General features: G+C 40.8%; 2 protein-coding genes across 6 annotated transcripts in view; one reads left to right on the forward strand and one right to left on the reverse strand.

Moving 5' to 3' along the window:
- The window catches only part of LOC136434793 (uncharacterized), a 37,600-nt gene that overhangs the window by 4,847 nt on the left and 20,217 nt on the right, over window positions 1-12,536 (reverse strand). Inside the window, exons 1-5 of one of the 2 annotated variants that reach the window (XM_066427853.1) lie at window positions 3,934-3,967; window positions 2,336-2,592; window positions 1,808-1,914; window positions 482-620; window positions 180-286 (exon numbers count right to left, since the gene is read on the reverse strand). In XM_066427853.1, the coding sequence (XP_066283950.1) occupies window positions 180-286; window positions 482-620; window positions 1,808-1,914; window positions 2,336-2,509 (527 nt within the window). In that variant the 5' untranslated portion in view covers window positions 2,510-2,592; window positions 3,934-3,967. Of the gene's footprint in view, window positions 1-179; window positions 287-481; window positions 621-1,807; window positions 1,915-2,335; window positions 2,593-3,933; window positions 3,968-12,536 lie in introns of those variants that run through there. The other variant, XM_066427855.1, reaches the window with a different exon arrangement.
- Window positions 4,361-12,536, forward strand: part of LOC136434791 (glutamate receptor-interacting protein 1-like) — a 90,349-nt gene continuing 82,173 nt past the window's right edge. For 2 of the 4 annotated variants that reach the window (XM_066427847.1, XM_066427850.1), the window contains exon 1: window positions 4,361-4,600. In XM_066427847.1, the coding sequence (XP_066283944.1) occupies window positions 4,558-4,600 (43 nt within the window). In that variant the 5' untranslated portion in view covers window positions 4,361-4,557. The remainder of the gene's footprint in view (window positions 4,601-12,536) is intronic. The other 2 variants (XM_066427846.1, XM_066427851.1) reach the window with 2 other exon arrangements.

Here is a 12,536-nt window from a genome sequence, read left to right on the forward strand (position 1 = left end):
TACTGAATTCCTGAACAGTCTAATACGTTTTTTACAGATTTACAAAAGTTCAAAGTGAAATCATTGAGATACAATTGCATACCTTGCATAAACTTGTGGGAAATCCATATTTCATAAAGACATTCATGCTCCATTCACCAATTCAACAATGGGTCTGCAAATCAAGGATTGTTACATACTAGTTTGTTACATCCTTGTCTGCTGTTGCAACTCCAGGTCTTTTGGAGCGAATGGGGTTGAATACAGAACTCTCGTGTGTGATCAGGTTGAACACCGTGGTCACAAACTGTGGAAGACAAAAGATAATTTGTCAGCATCACGTGAGCATTTCATACTGTTATCTGTTCAAACAATATGCAAGAATTGACCAGACATACATGTAATTTGTATTTTCTATTTGACTAGCAAATTACTTGCAAGACAGTAACTCATTTTAGGACAGACATTACAAAAACACATGATTATACATCTTTTATCTTACCTGTAGTTTTACATCCTTAAGTAAGTCGTAGTTATTTCCCAGCCACTTCAGTACTTTGGTTTGGAAGGTGTCAGGTATCACCACCTGCCCAGACTTTCTGGTCACCAAGTAGAGGTCATCAAATATTCTGTGCAACTCTCTGAAAAATCAATAAAAAAAAGTTATCAGATTATCAACATATTACAACACCATTCACATACTAATCACTCCTGTTTACACCCTAGCAGTTTGCAGTTTTTGCAGTTTAAACAGTCTTAAAGTGCTTAAGCCTCTTGACACCTTTTGTTATTGCTCACCATGTCTATACCCCGTTGAATGGTATCATCATGTATGCAACAAGGTATTAGTTATAACAACCACTTGTTTAGCTTGAGTATGGATGATATCAAAACTTAGGTTGTTGTTCAATTAAGGGTTAATGACCCGCCCCGAGGGGTATATGGTGTCATAACGCCTGGCCATGTGCTATAACCACCGAATAAAACCACCGAGTGAGCGAAGCGAACGAGGTGGTTTTATGAGGTGGTTATAGCACATGACCAGGCGTTATGACACCATATACACCGAGGAAGAGGCGGGTCATTAACGTTATTATCATATAGCTTATCCAAACTGACGCATATAAGAGTAGACAATTTCTGTTTGACGCATAGATCCCTTATACTATTAAGAATGCATTTCAGAATTCACATGTCCTTTTTTAACAGAAGATGATGAAGAATATGTATAACTGTTGTCTGATTTATTTATTTCAACCACACAGGATAGGAGGGTCGGTTTCAGGTCAGTCAGAAAATGTTATCATTGAAGAATCTCCCTGCAACATGACCTCAGGTAACCTGAATAGAACACAGGTTCTTTGGCCAGCAGGAAATGGAACGCGCGGAACCTTAGATAGAACGTGGTTTCTTCGGCCAACAGCAAATGGAACACGCGGAACATTTTTGGGAATTTTAAATTTTTTTTTCCTTTTTCATGTATTCTAAGGAAATTTTTAGGAATTCTAAGACAATAAAGATTTTCTTAAACAAGGTTAAGAAAAAGATTCATCAAATAGATACCCCCTCTACAAAATGCAACGGTTATAAAGATTTTTTAAACAAGGTTAAGAAAAAGATTCATCAAAAAGATACCCCCTCTTCAAAATGGAACGGTTGTGTTCTGACATGACGTCAATAAGTGGTGTGTTATGGCGTGATAACAGACCACTTATTGTGGGCAATGGAGGCTTCTGATTGGTCGACGCCATCTACCTATGTGATAATACATATTTGTGCAGTATGTCTGTGGTATTTGACTGTCAGTGAATACAAATGACAGCATTACCTGCAGTCAGGGTGCTGTGCTGAATGCCATCCTTCCAGAAGGTCCTCCAGTTTACCTATAGTGAAATTTTCCTTTGTGTTCCCAAAACAGTGCTGTCTATACCAGTCCTGGAGAATTGAAATACATTGAACAAAAGTCCAAATATTTCATCATTTTTCTTGTGAATTCTGTATCTGTATTTGTATCTATATAGCCGGTATAACGGCCATTTGGCGTAACACGGCAGTTTCACAGGCACGCAGCGCAGCAGCAGCTGGTTATATTACCGTAGCGTTGTTTAAAGCTATCAAGCGAGTATGCTACAGTCCTTGGTGGCAATGAGTTCCACTCTATGACAGTTCTAGGGAAAAATGAATTTTTGAACACAGCAATTTTGGGATGATAACTCTGGTAGGTACTTGAAGGCATGACTATTTCTTGTTTTTTTCTGAGCTGGTACTAGATAGTTATTAGTCGGTACGTCCATCAGTTTATTTGACATTTTGTACATCATGCATTGAGCTAATGAAACTAAAAGTGAAAAATTACCGCATGATTTGGTACTGCTGTGCTGAACAATCTCATTGCCTCCGGAGCATGTCTTCTAGGTTTGAACTCATAGGAGTTTATCAAGAACAAGAGTCTCAACCAGCCAAAGACTGAAAAGGTGGCCACGAAGAATCCACATAGAAGAAGCTTCTTGTTAAGTCTGGCTCCAGGCATCGTTAAAGGTGAATTGACAGTTCCAGGGTGTTAAGGATTGGTCCTTTCAAATAGCTTCATCTTACAGCACCCCTCAAGGCCTCCTGCAAAAGGAATAATATGTTAATTCAATAAATTGACATACTAGTAATATACCTGGGCTGTCAATGTTTTTCCTTACCAATAATTTTTTTTTTTTGGGGGGGGGGGGGCTTATGTTTCTAATTTTTGCTGTCAGTTTAAGCTTACAAAAGTATATTTTCATCAATATCATTTTGTTGGTGAAATTTTTGTTCCATCCCTACAAGCAAATTTCCGTGATGGGTCCTGGAGACAGCCCTGTGAATATGAAGACAGTGCTATGATATAAAAACGAGTCTAGCGTGTACTTTAAGGTTAATGGCTGCAACCAGACAGTCACATAATTCTGACATCTCATCATCAGTTCCTTTTCATCCTGCCGGACGATCAGTTCAGCGTCGGTGGGCTCGTCCGTGAGCGACGAGTCCAGCTTTACTCTTGCAGTGTTTGCCACAGACAGCGCAGATGAAAGCTGTTGTTTGGCATGGTGTGTGTCTCTTTTGCCTTCTGGCAAACTCGTTAAGTTCCAAGTCAAGTTCCAGTTTTTTCGCACCTTGGTGGATTTTGTGCCGCCATGCAGAGCGGTCTTGAGCTAAGTGCTCCCAGTCCGCGGCAATGTTGAAGAGTTTCAGGTCCCGCTTGCAGACGTCGACAAAGCGGAGCTTGGGGCGTCCCCTGGCACGTTTGCCATCTGCAAGCTGACCGTACAATACCTGGTGTGGTAGGCGCGAGTGATCCATGCGGGAGACATGACCCAACCAGCGCAGCCTGCGCTTTTTCTGACATCTAACAAATGACATACAGTGGTCAAGTGGGTAGTAATCATGTCTCTGTATCCAAAGGTCGGAGTGCGAACACAGGTCAAGCTGTCTGAACACTGCTTAATATCAGAATATCCTTGTTCTCCTAGAGGAGTGCTGTATCATCCAGTTAAGTATACCCTAAGGCTCATGATCACAGTCAGCAAAAGACACCTGCCTTAGGCATATAAACAATATTCATGTAACGTGTGTACAACTAATACAACTGGTTACAGAGAGTGGTATCCTTGAAATGTCAATCTCTTAAAGCCAACGCGTTTAGTACTTGATGTAAGATAGATTTGTTTTACACCGACCAGACCTATTTTTAAACAGTATTACGTAAAGAGGTGCTTGCTGAGACATCATAATCGAGACAAGATGGATCCAAGATGATATGATTTTCTTCTCCGGGACCGCCCCCTTGCACTTTCAAAGCCGCCCGCGACGTTTTAGATACCGTTCCTAACTGTACAGCTTGGTCCTGAACACCTAAGCAAGGTTGTAGCTTATTGTTGGCATGTACACTTTAGTCAGAACGTCGTAAAGTGTAAAATTACCTACATGTATTCACACCGGTGATCAAAGACACGTCTGTCTGTGTTGGCCATATTGGAAAACAAAGGATAGTCCATTCATTAAGAGGGATAGAATATTCTATACATGTATGTAACTTAGCTATTGTTCCTTACAAAAATTGAATAATAACATTTTGTATTATGAAAAATATTATTATTCACTCACGTCTTTTCTTTTACTCCATATTTCTGCCTTTACTAAGAATATGATAAATATGTATCCCCTTTTACATAGTCGTTTGATCCAAAATGATAAGGCATCCGAACGTACCAAAAAGCCCCGTAATGACGCTCATTGAATACAAAATAATTTTCAAACAAATTCAACATCATATACTTTGCTATTTGTTCGTATCAAAATGATATATTACATATTTCAGCCAAGATTAAGTTTAAAATGATTTATTTTGGTCCTCGTTGGTTTCGTTTTGCCGCGGTGTTTCTATCTGTTCCAGCTGCTTTGCTTTGCCCAGAGGCGATCTCGCCGAACTGATAGCCATCAGTCTCAAAGGACATTTACCATAAGGGTTTCCCTTCCCGACCGAGAGAGACCAGGCCTGGGTGTCGGTAAAATCGGTGCAGAGACTCCCAACAAGTCAGCAGCCGCGATATGCCTGCATGGAAGCCCTCGTGCCTCAAAGCTTTGGAGAGCGGTGAGTGTTTTAGAAGTGAGGAAGGGAATCCCCGAGTTTTGTTTACACGTTGTTGTAGTTTTCGGTGAATGGCCCGCGGGGTAGATAAAGTTGGTGGCTTGGCGCGATTCTCGGGAAAATACAAACACGGATGTCCGGCGGCGTGGGCTGTGTGTGTGGCAGAAAAAAAACGGGGTCGATCTAAAATAGAAACGAGCCACAGACTTTACAGCTAGCACGCACGCCACACATCTCTAAAATTGGTGAACTCCTGGCGAAGTTGTGAAACTTCTCGGCGCGCGTTGTTTCTCCTGCGTGGTACATAATTTCGTGGGAGGCACTGTAACTAGTGTAAGCGGATCTTTTGGAGAAGGAGACCTATTTAGAGACTGTGTGTTGACCTTGCGTTGTTGTTTGCAAGGGTGTTACGGTTCTGAATGTTGGATATGTGGCGTATTTGTGGCTCAGCCACAGGTCACTACCGTTACCAACATGGCCACGCCATTTCCTACCAAGCTTGAAAACCAAACGGTTTTCGAAATCACCAAGATTCAGATCGACCTTGGACCGGATTTATCTTAATCATTTTATCAAGGAGTCTAATTGATTCCAGATCTGCAGCGTTGAAAACTTGAATTTATGGTCTCGTCTATTTTGTATCAGGTATGCAGAAGTTCAATGGGTCAGCTCTGTAAAAATAACCCCGAAGTCCAAGTTCAGAATTTATCATCCCTGTGGTGATGTAGGATGTCCTAATTGTGATGTAGGAAAGATAATGTCGATCATTGGATGACCCCTCGGAGGCCCAAGATTCCTTATCTTTGCAGCAAATCTTCTAAGAGGTGCCTTATACAATGTAATACAAAAGTTGAATATAACTTCCAACTTGCAAGGAGGTTATATAACCTCCTTGCAATTTGCAAGACTTCTACTTGAAACTGCAACTAGAAATGTTTTTTTATGTGCGGATATGTAAGAAAAAAGACCCGGTGTATGTGATGTCCAACATACAGCCATGTTGATGATACTTTAGTGTATATCTCCACCCCCATGTGTATCGCTAGAGAAGTTTGTTTAGGCAGGAGTTTGGTGTGTATCTGAGAAACCAAGTCAGAAGTGACATGGCTGAAGATCAGTAATCCCCTGAAGTTGACATCCCTGGCCTCCAGAGGGAGAAACATCTGCTGAAATTTAACCCTGTGTTTTTCTATGCCACCAACCTGGGGGTCAGTAAAGGAAATATTGTCACGTATGTTCATGTATCATGACTGTGTAGGGTCATCTGGCACAGAAATTAGGCTAGATCGTAGATTTGGCATGATATTGGCCACGTCATACCATAAGAGCACAGCTAGGACTGTATGATAAATTGTCATCATCTGCAAGCAGATTTTTCTTTGAGTTGAGTCTTTGGCCAGGTACTGAAGTAGGAACAGACGAACAGTGGATATTGGAAAGGAATTTTTCTGGCTGCTCTGTTTGTGTTTCACACAACCACCCGAAACAGGGTTACAGAAAACATTATGCTCTTCTATCCTAACGTCTGATTGCAGATTATGTACATATAGTAGGTCTTGTTGCTCCGAGGGGGTATAGGTATGGAAGTTGGGGGGTAGCTAAAACTTTGCAATTACAATTACTGTGTAGCTGGACAGCTGCATCATCCTATGTAAACTTACCCAAATCCAAACAGACATGTAATGCACTGCAGCTTTCAAGAATGCTGGAGAAATGTAATATGTCATTACTGTAATGTTATCTATTGTCACAAACTCAGCTACAGATGAGTTGAGTGATAGATCACTGCCAGGACAGTGTTGAGGCTTTACCTCATTTTTCTGTTGGTCTGTGTGTTTTTCTGTTAGTTCACAGTAGGCATGTATTTGTTGACAAGGGATGCTTCACATGAGGGTGCATCTGGTGGGCCCCCTCGCTGGTCTGTTATTTCTTTGCTCAGCTCTACTAATTGTTGACAGTTGATGTATACAAGTATGCAGGGAGGAACACACATCCTCCCAGTGCCCTACATTCTGGCTCTAACAGGGCAGTGTGCATGTATTTATGAAACCGAAGACTACTCTAGTCTACTAGACTGAAGTGTTTTTATAGACAGCACAGTTCTCTCTTACTTCAAGGAGCTACGCTTTTGTTCGGCATAAAAGGCATGTGAAAGGAAAGCGATTTATTGAAAACAGGTATCATAATTAGATTGTGAGGTAGAACTATTTTCCTCATACCAGAGTCCCCTGGTTGCCAATCAGTGCACAGCATACTTGGTCACCCCATGGAACAACGTAACCTTAGATCTGCTTGTGCTTAGGGCAATTTTTCAATATTCGTGTCAATTGTGTGGCATCTATTTCATCATTTACCGGGTTAAATCCTTGGTTTTGCAATGAACTTTTTCCAACTGCTTGGTAGTTCCTTGTGCCTAAAGTTAGAATCATAAAACTAGTAAATCCCAACCCAGGTCACACACTCTGTGCTTCACCTCAAAGAGGCATTTTGCAGACGCCCATTTTGGAGAGTCATGGGGTTTTGCTAATAGGGTTTAGGGTAACTTGGATACTGCTGAGCTTGTCGGGGCCATGCTGTTTGATTAAACTGGAAACCAAGCAGAACTGGCTTTTATACTTGCTGAAAGAATGGATTCCCAGCTGTGGAGGGAGTCCCTGGTTATGCTTGGTGGTCTCTGGACTAGTAATAGTTGCAGTTATGTGGGTTTTCTTGAGCCAAATTGATAGAGACCGCTGCTATCAAAAGACACAGTAAAATTGCTCATAACTTAGAAGGAATGGCAGGGAGCTGTACTTCATAGTGTACAGGTATGGCACTAATCAAGGTTCTGTTTTTATCATCATTCTTAAGCTGAAACACCTGCCATTTACCCAAAGTTTACAAAGACCTGAGTATAGTTGGAAATCCTAATTTGCATTCAGTATTGTACCAAGCCTCTTGTAAACAGTGTAAGTTTGATTGAGGAGGTTTGAAGAGCCATACAAATGTGAGATTGTCAGTTGTTGAGTTACACAGCTGGAAGCTGTCAAAATTCCAGGTCGCCTAGTACTTGTGCCAGGTCCAGCAGTAAGGAGAATTCATAAATAAGAAGTGTTGACTTTGATTCATGAGATGTTTAATTCTCCTAAGTGGTTTAATTTGCCAACATAGTAAAGCATGTTAGGAGTGTTTGCCACTGCTATCTTCGTAAATTTTGTTTGAAACTGGTTTATTTTTCCTTGCCAAAATGGCAACAAACAACTGTCATGCTCCTGTACAGAGGGTAACCTTTAGAGCAAAAGTAACAAATATCTTGACATTGCACCTAAAACTAAAAGTATGTTTGAAAACAAAAAAAGAGGTGAAAGATACTAAACTGCCAAAAGCATATTCAACATTTATCATTTTCTATAGGAAGCTTTTCCTAGTGAAAGATATGAAGATAATATGAAAATGAAGATATGAAAATGAAAATGAACACAGACAATAGAAGAAATGATTAATATGCACGTACAGAAAAGCAAAGCAACAACTTTGTCCTTATCAGATTATAAATTGTACAAGGCTGATACTGTACATGTATTGGCTGCTCAAAGTTATTGGCTTTTTAGAGTGTCTCTCAACTTCCCTCATATTGATCTATGCATGGATGTTGTGTTCACCCCATAACCTTATACTCAGTTACTACTAAGTAAGGTCCACCTAAGTGTGGTTACCCCTTTGACAGAAAACAAATCCACCGAATTACAAAACAGAAGTGCCGCTCGATCTATTGGAATCGTAGGGTCAAGGAAACGTGTATCCAGAGAATCAATAGAGTTAATACTCCAGGGGTGTTGTACAGTGATGTCTGCTTAGAGGAAACAGGAATAAACCATCGCCAATTTTCCACCCGCTTACCTCCTGGCCATTTCATCATGCCACTACTCTGACCCCCTGACCTGTCTTGGGCATCTGCATATTGGAAGATTGTCACCTGGCTAATACGATGGCCTCTATTTGGGTCAGGCTTTCATTACAACCCTTGTTCTCTGAGCAACAGCTCCTCTGGTCTTGATGGAAAACACTTAGTATGAGGCAGCAATGCTACATGAGAAAATTTCACTTGAAAAAGAGCCTAAGATTCTTAGGGAGATAAAAGGCACTCTCCCCCAGACTTTCTAACCCAGGGATCTCCAGTAAATTGGAAGCAGTTCCAGTTAATTTTCCTCCCACCTTTTAAGAAATCAAACAGAAACCAAACAGAACTGTGTATTTGAAATAAAAGGCAGTGATGACTCATGAGTTGAGGCTTTGATAGAAATTCTAAGGCCTAACCAAAAGAAAGTCCAGAGGTATTATAGTATTTATACATCAACTTGTTTTGAATGAGTTTTTTAAAATCACAAATCTTTCATAATTTGCATAGAAGATGCATAGTCATGTACCCAATATGATGAAGAAGGTGATCAAGATAAAGGTGGGGGGGGGGGGTGACCATTCAATCCTTTGATTACCCTGTGATGATGATGATGATGACCTAGATGATTAGGTGATTGGGTACCATACAACAGCAGCCTTTTGAGCTTTACTCCACTCTCTGGGTTACCTTAGTAGCCACCGAGTAAAGAGTGGGGGTAAAGCTAAAAATCCTGGCACCCAAGCTAACATTGATGAGCTGCGCCAGTAAAGGAGGAAATTAAAAGGGCAAGGTATAGGATTACAGCCATACGTTTAAATCATATCAATTATCTTCATGTAGCAAAAAGTTAGCCTGGTATCCTAACCTATTAAAACTACCTAGTCTGGACAGAAGAGACTCATAATAGGTTTGGATATCAGGCGAGCAAAAAGTTGTACTTGAAACTTTGAAATATCACCTTCTTCCCTTCACGTTTCAGATTTCTAGAATAATTCTGAACCATAGGAGGTCAAAGCCTAAGGCATATAAGGGAATCCTGCCAGATATAACAGATTGCCAGGCTCCCGCTGCAATTATTGCTAAGCCTGTACTATATACAGACTGCAACCTTGATTCCATCCAACTATTGCTGATCCCACCAGCTGAGCAGACAAAGCTCCAGACTTGTCACCTTGTGTTGACGTATGGCTATAGCACAGAACAGACAGCCACAGAGACCTTGTTGAAAGACAAATGGACCTAGAATAACACACATTCCACTTTTCAAGTCTGTCTGACAGACACTTGGTTCCAATTATGTGAAATAACAGCAGCATGTGGCTGAACTTCCTGTGGTTGGGAGAATCCAAATAGATATTTCTGGCACAAAATATCCAATTTCTCTTGTTTAGAATCTTTCTTGTAATGTATGATTTCAACTTAGGATGAGTGAAAATATATTTTTTCTTGGGTCAATATTGATTGGTATGTTGAAATAAAGCCTGTTGCACAGCCTAAGAAATTGAACTGTATAGCTAGCTGTCAGTCATGTCAGTGAAACAGACTAGCCTCAAAGTAATGGCTAGTCCTATTACTCAGAAGTCATGGCCAGCTAGAACTGTACATGTTTAACTAATGAAGGTCCCCTCCATTGGAAGTTCCTGTGTGACAGCATGAAGATTTTATCCTGGTAATAGAATGTAGATAGGTTGTCACGTGCTAGGCTATCAAAATGTTGGCTATATCTAGGGACAGATAGGTCCTGAAGAACTAAAATAGTGTGTGTGTGTGTGTGATTTGTGAAGGCCATCTAAGCATTATTAGGGCGTTGAAAGTCATATTTCATTTCTTTCAACAGTACGTAGTATAGATATTTGCCGTTTGTTGTGTCTTAATTCTTTATGCCAAGTTGCATCAAGGATGTAAGACCTTCATTTTGTAGATTTTATTACCAGTGTCACTCTATTTTCAACCCCCACCCCACCACGTACGGCATCCCCTTCCTACATGTACATGGCCTGTTGCTTCATGTTAACAGTTGGAACATCTAGTACTAACAGAAGTACATGTAGACGGTGTGTTGTACAACAAATGTGCATTTGTGTATCGTGTCACGGACTCTGGAATGTCCTAAGCTGGATCCATTGCAAATTACTTTTCAACTTTAATTCTGTTTAGACAAGGAGGTTATATAGACTTGGTTTAGACTAGGCTTTTAGATCCCCATGGAAGTTGAGATTTAGGAATGGTCTTCCGATCACAACTCAAATCATGATATTTTTTATCATCTAGGCATATTAAACATGCCTGTTGAACATTGATAACTATCAGGCCAAGGTATATACTAGTATACTGGATATGCATGTTCATTGATAGTTTGGTATAAATTACTATGAATTAAATAATGCTGTAATTTAGTGTAAATATTTCATCTGAATGACAAAACTCAACTCAAGAGGGTACTGAATGTGTTAGAGTGGCTTTACACTGAGACCACTTTACCCGAACTAGTCCACTTTAACTGGACTAGTTCGCCTCCCGTTCCCAGTCTAAAGAGGAGAATCCGGTTTCTCCAGGAACCGCACCAGACCACATCCCAACCCTGGTCTAGTCCACATCAGCGGGGGGTCGATGCGGTTCCGATCTGTGTGTAAAGAGGAAACTGGCTCCGAGACCGCTTTCGGTATCATGATAATGATATGCTAATAAGCCTGCGCTAGCGATAGAAGCATATTTTCTTCATTCTGAAACATTTGTGCAATTGTCATTGAAAGTTTTCGAATGTTTCAAGTGCAATAGCCTGCCACCCGTGGCTGCTTCTTCTTTGGTATTCTCCTATGACCCGATCAACGTGCCCGGCTTGCAGTACAGCCAGGGCGGCGAGGACGAACGCCGGCGGGTTCAAGCCTGGTCTTGCCTGTCCCTGTACATGCGTCTCATCCTCCTTTTTTTGTTGGGCTCGTACTATTTCATATGCCACAAAACGCTTGTAGCAAACATAAGAAATATGAGAGGAGCGACTGTAATATCTTGCACCACGGGTGGCGCACTCCCCTTCAGCCCGTAGGTCTAAAGACAACTGATCCGGTTCGGAACCGGTTCGGATTATCTGAAGTAGACTCAGTGTAAAGTGGGTCTAAACTATGAATAAACCTGTTTGGGACTGATGGGGAAATAATTGGGTAACTGTTCTTTGTGTAGTAGACTATTAAAGAGAAAAGAAGTGGGTCATGCATGACAACAAAGTTAATGTGTGAAATTGAAATTTCAATGTGATAGTCCCACCTTGGAAGGGAGTCTGGTGATTCTAATCAGGGGGGAATGGCCAGTGCTGGGAAATCAAAACTAAAAGGTGGGAGTGAAGAAGGGATTATTATAAATTCAGAGTATAATCTGGCCTCAGTAGGACACAGGATTATCTGGAGACCAGATAATGTATTCTAATCAGGGAATGACTTCAGCTTCCTCAAGAGCACTGAGGACCTACATGACCCTTTTTCACAAGGTGTAGACAAGCTAGACAGTACTCTTTAATTTCCCGTCATTTGTAGGGATGGTCGTTTTAGTCACATGTTATTTGTAGCAGCAAGGCGACCAAATTTTTCATGATTACCTTCCTTGATTTTAGCGTAATACGTAGGGGACTAGGCGGTTCTTCTGAATTTAGCGTAAAGCGTTGTTCCCCACTTTGAGGGCAGGCTGAATCCACTGGTGTTCTGTTATTTTATATGCCATGGTTGACTGACTGTAGTATGGCAGAGCAGCAGAGATCAAGGGTGGACGGAAGTGTACAAAAGTGTTGGTACATTTCATTAGTCACAGTCTTCAAAGAAGAATTCAAACCCTTTAACAGCGAAGTCGTGTAATAGACCAAACATTTTCCTTCTATTTTCTTTGTTAATGTACACTATTACTTGTTCTACTGTAATTGGTTATAGACTTTGGGCATTGTTTAGAGTCTATGTTGTTGTATGCAAATTTTAGATATGACATTGATTTCAAAAGCCCACCAATGCCCTGCATGCAGATACTCACTGGAAATTACCAAAATTCTCATCATGATAATCAGATATGACAAGG

Source organism: Branchiostoma lanceolatum, chromosome 5 (assembly GCF_035083965.1).
Source record: "Branchiostoma lanceolatum isolate klBraLanc5 chromosome 5, klBraLanc5.hap2, whole genome shotgun sequence".
NCBI lineage: Eukaryota > Metazoa > Chordata > Leptocardii > Amphioxiformes > Branchiostomatidae > Branchiostoma > Branchiostoma lanceolatum.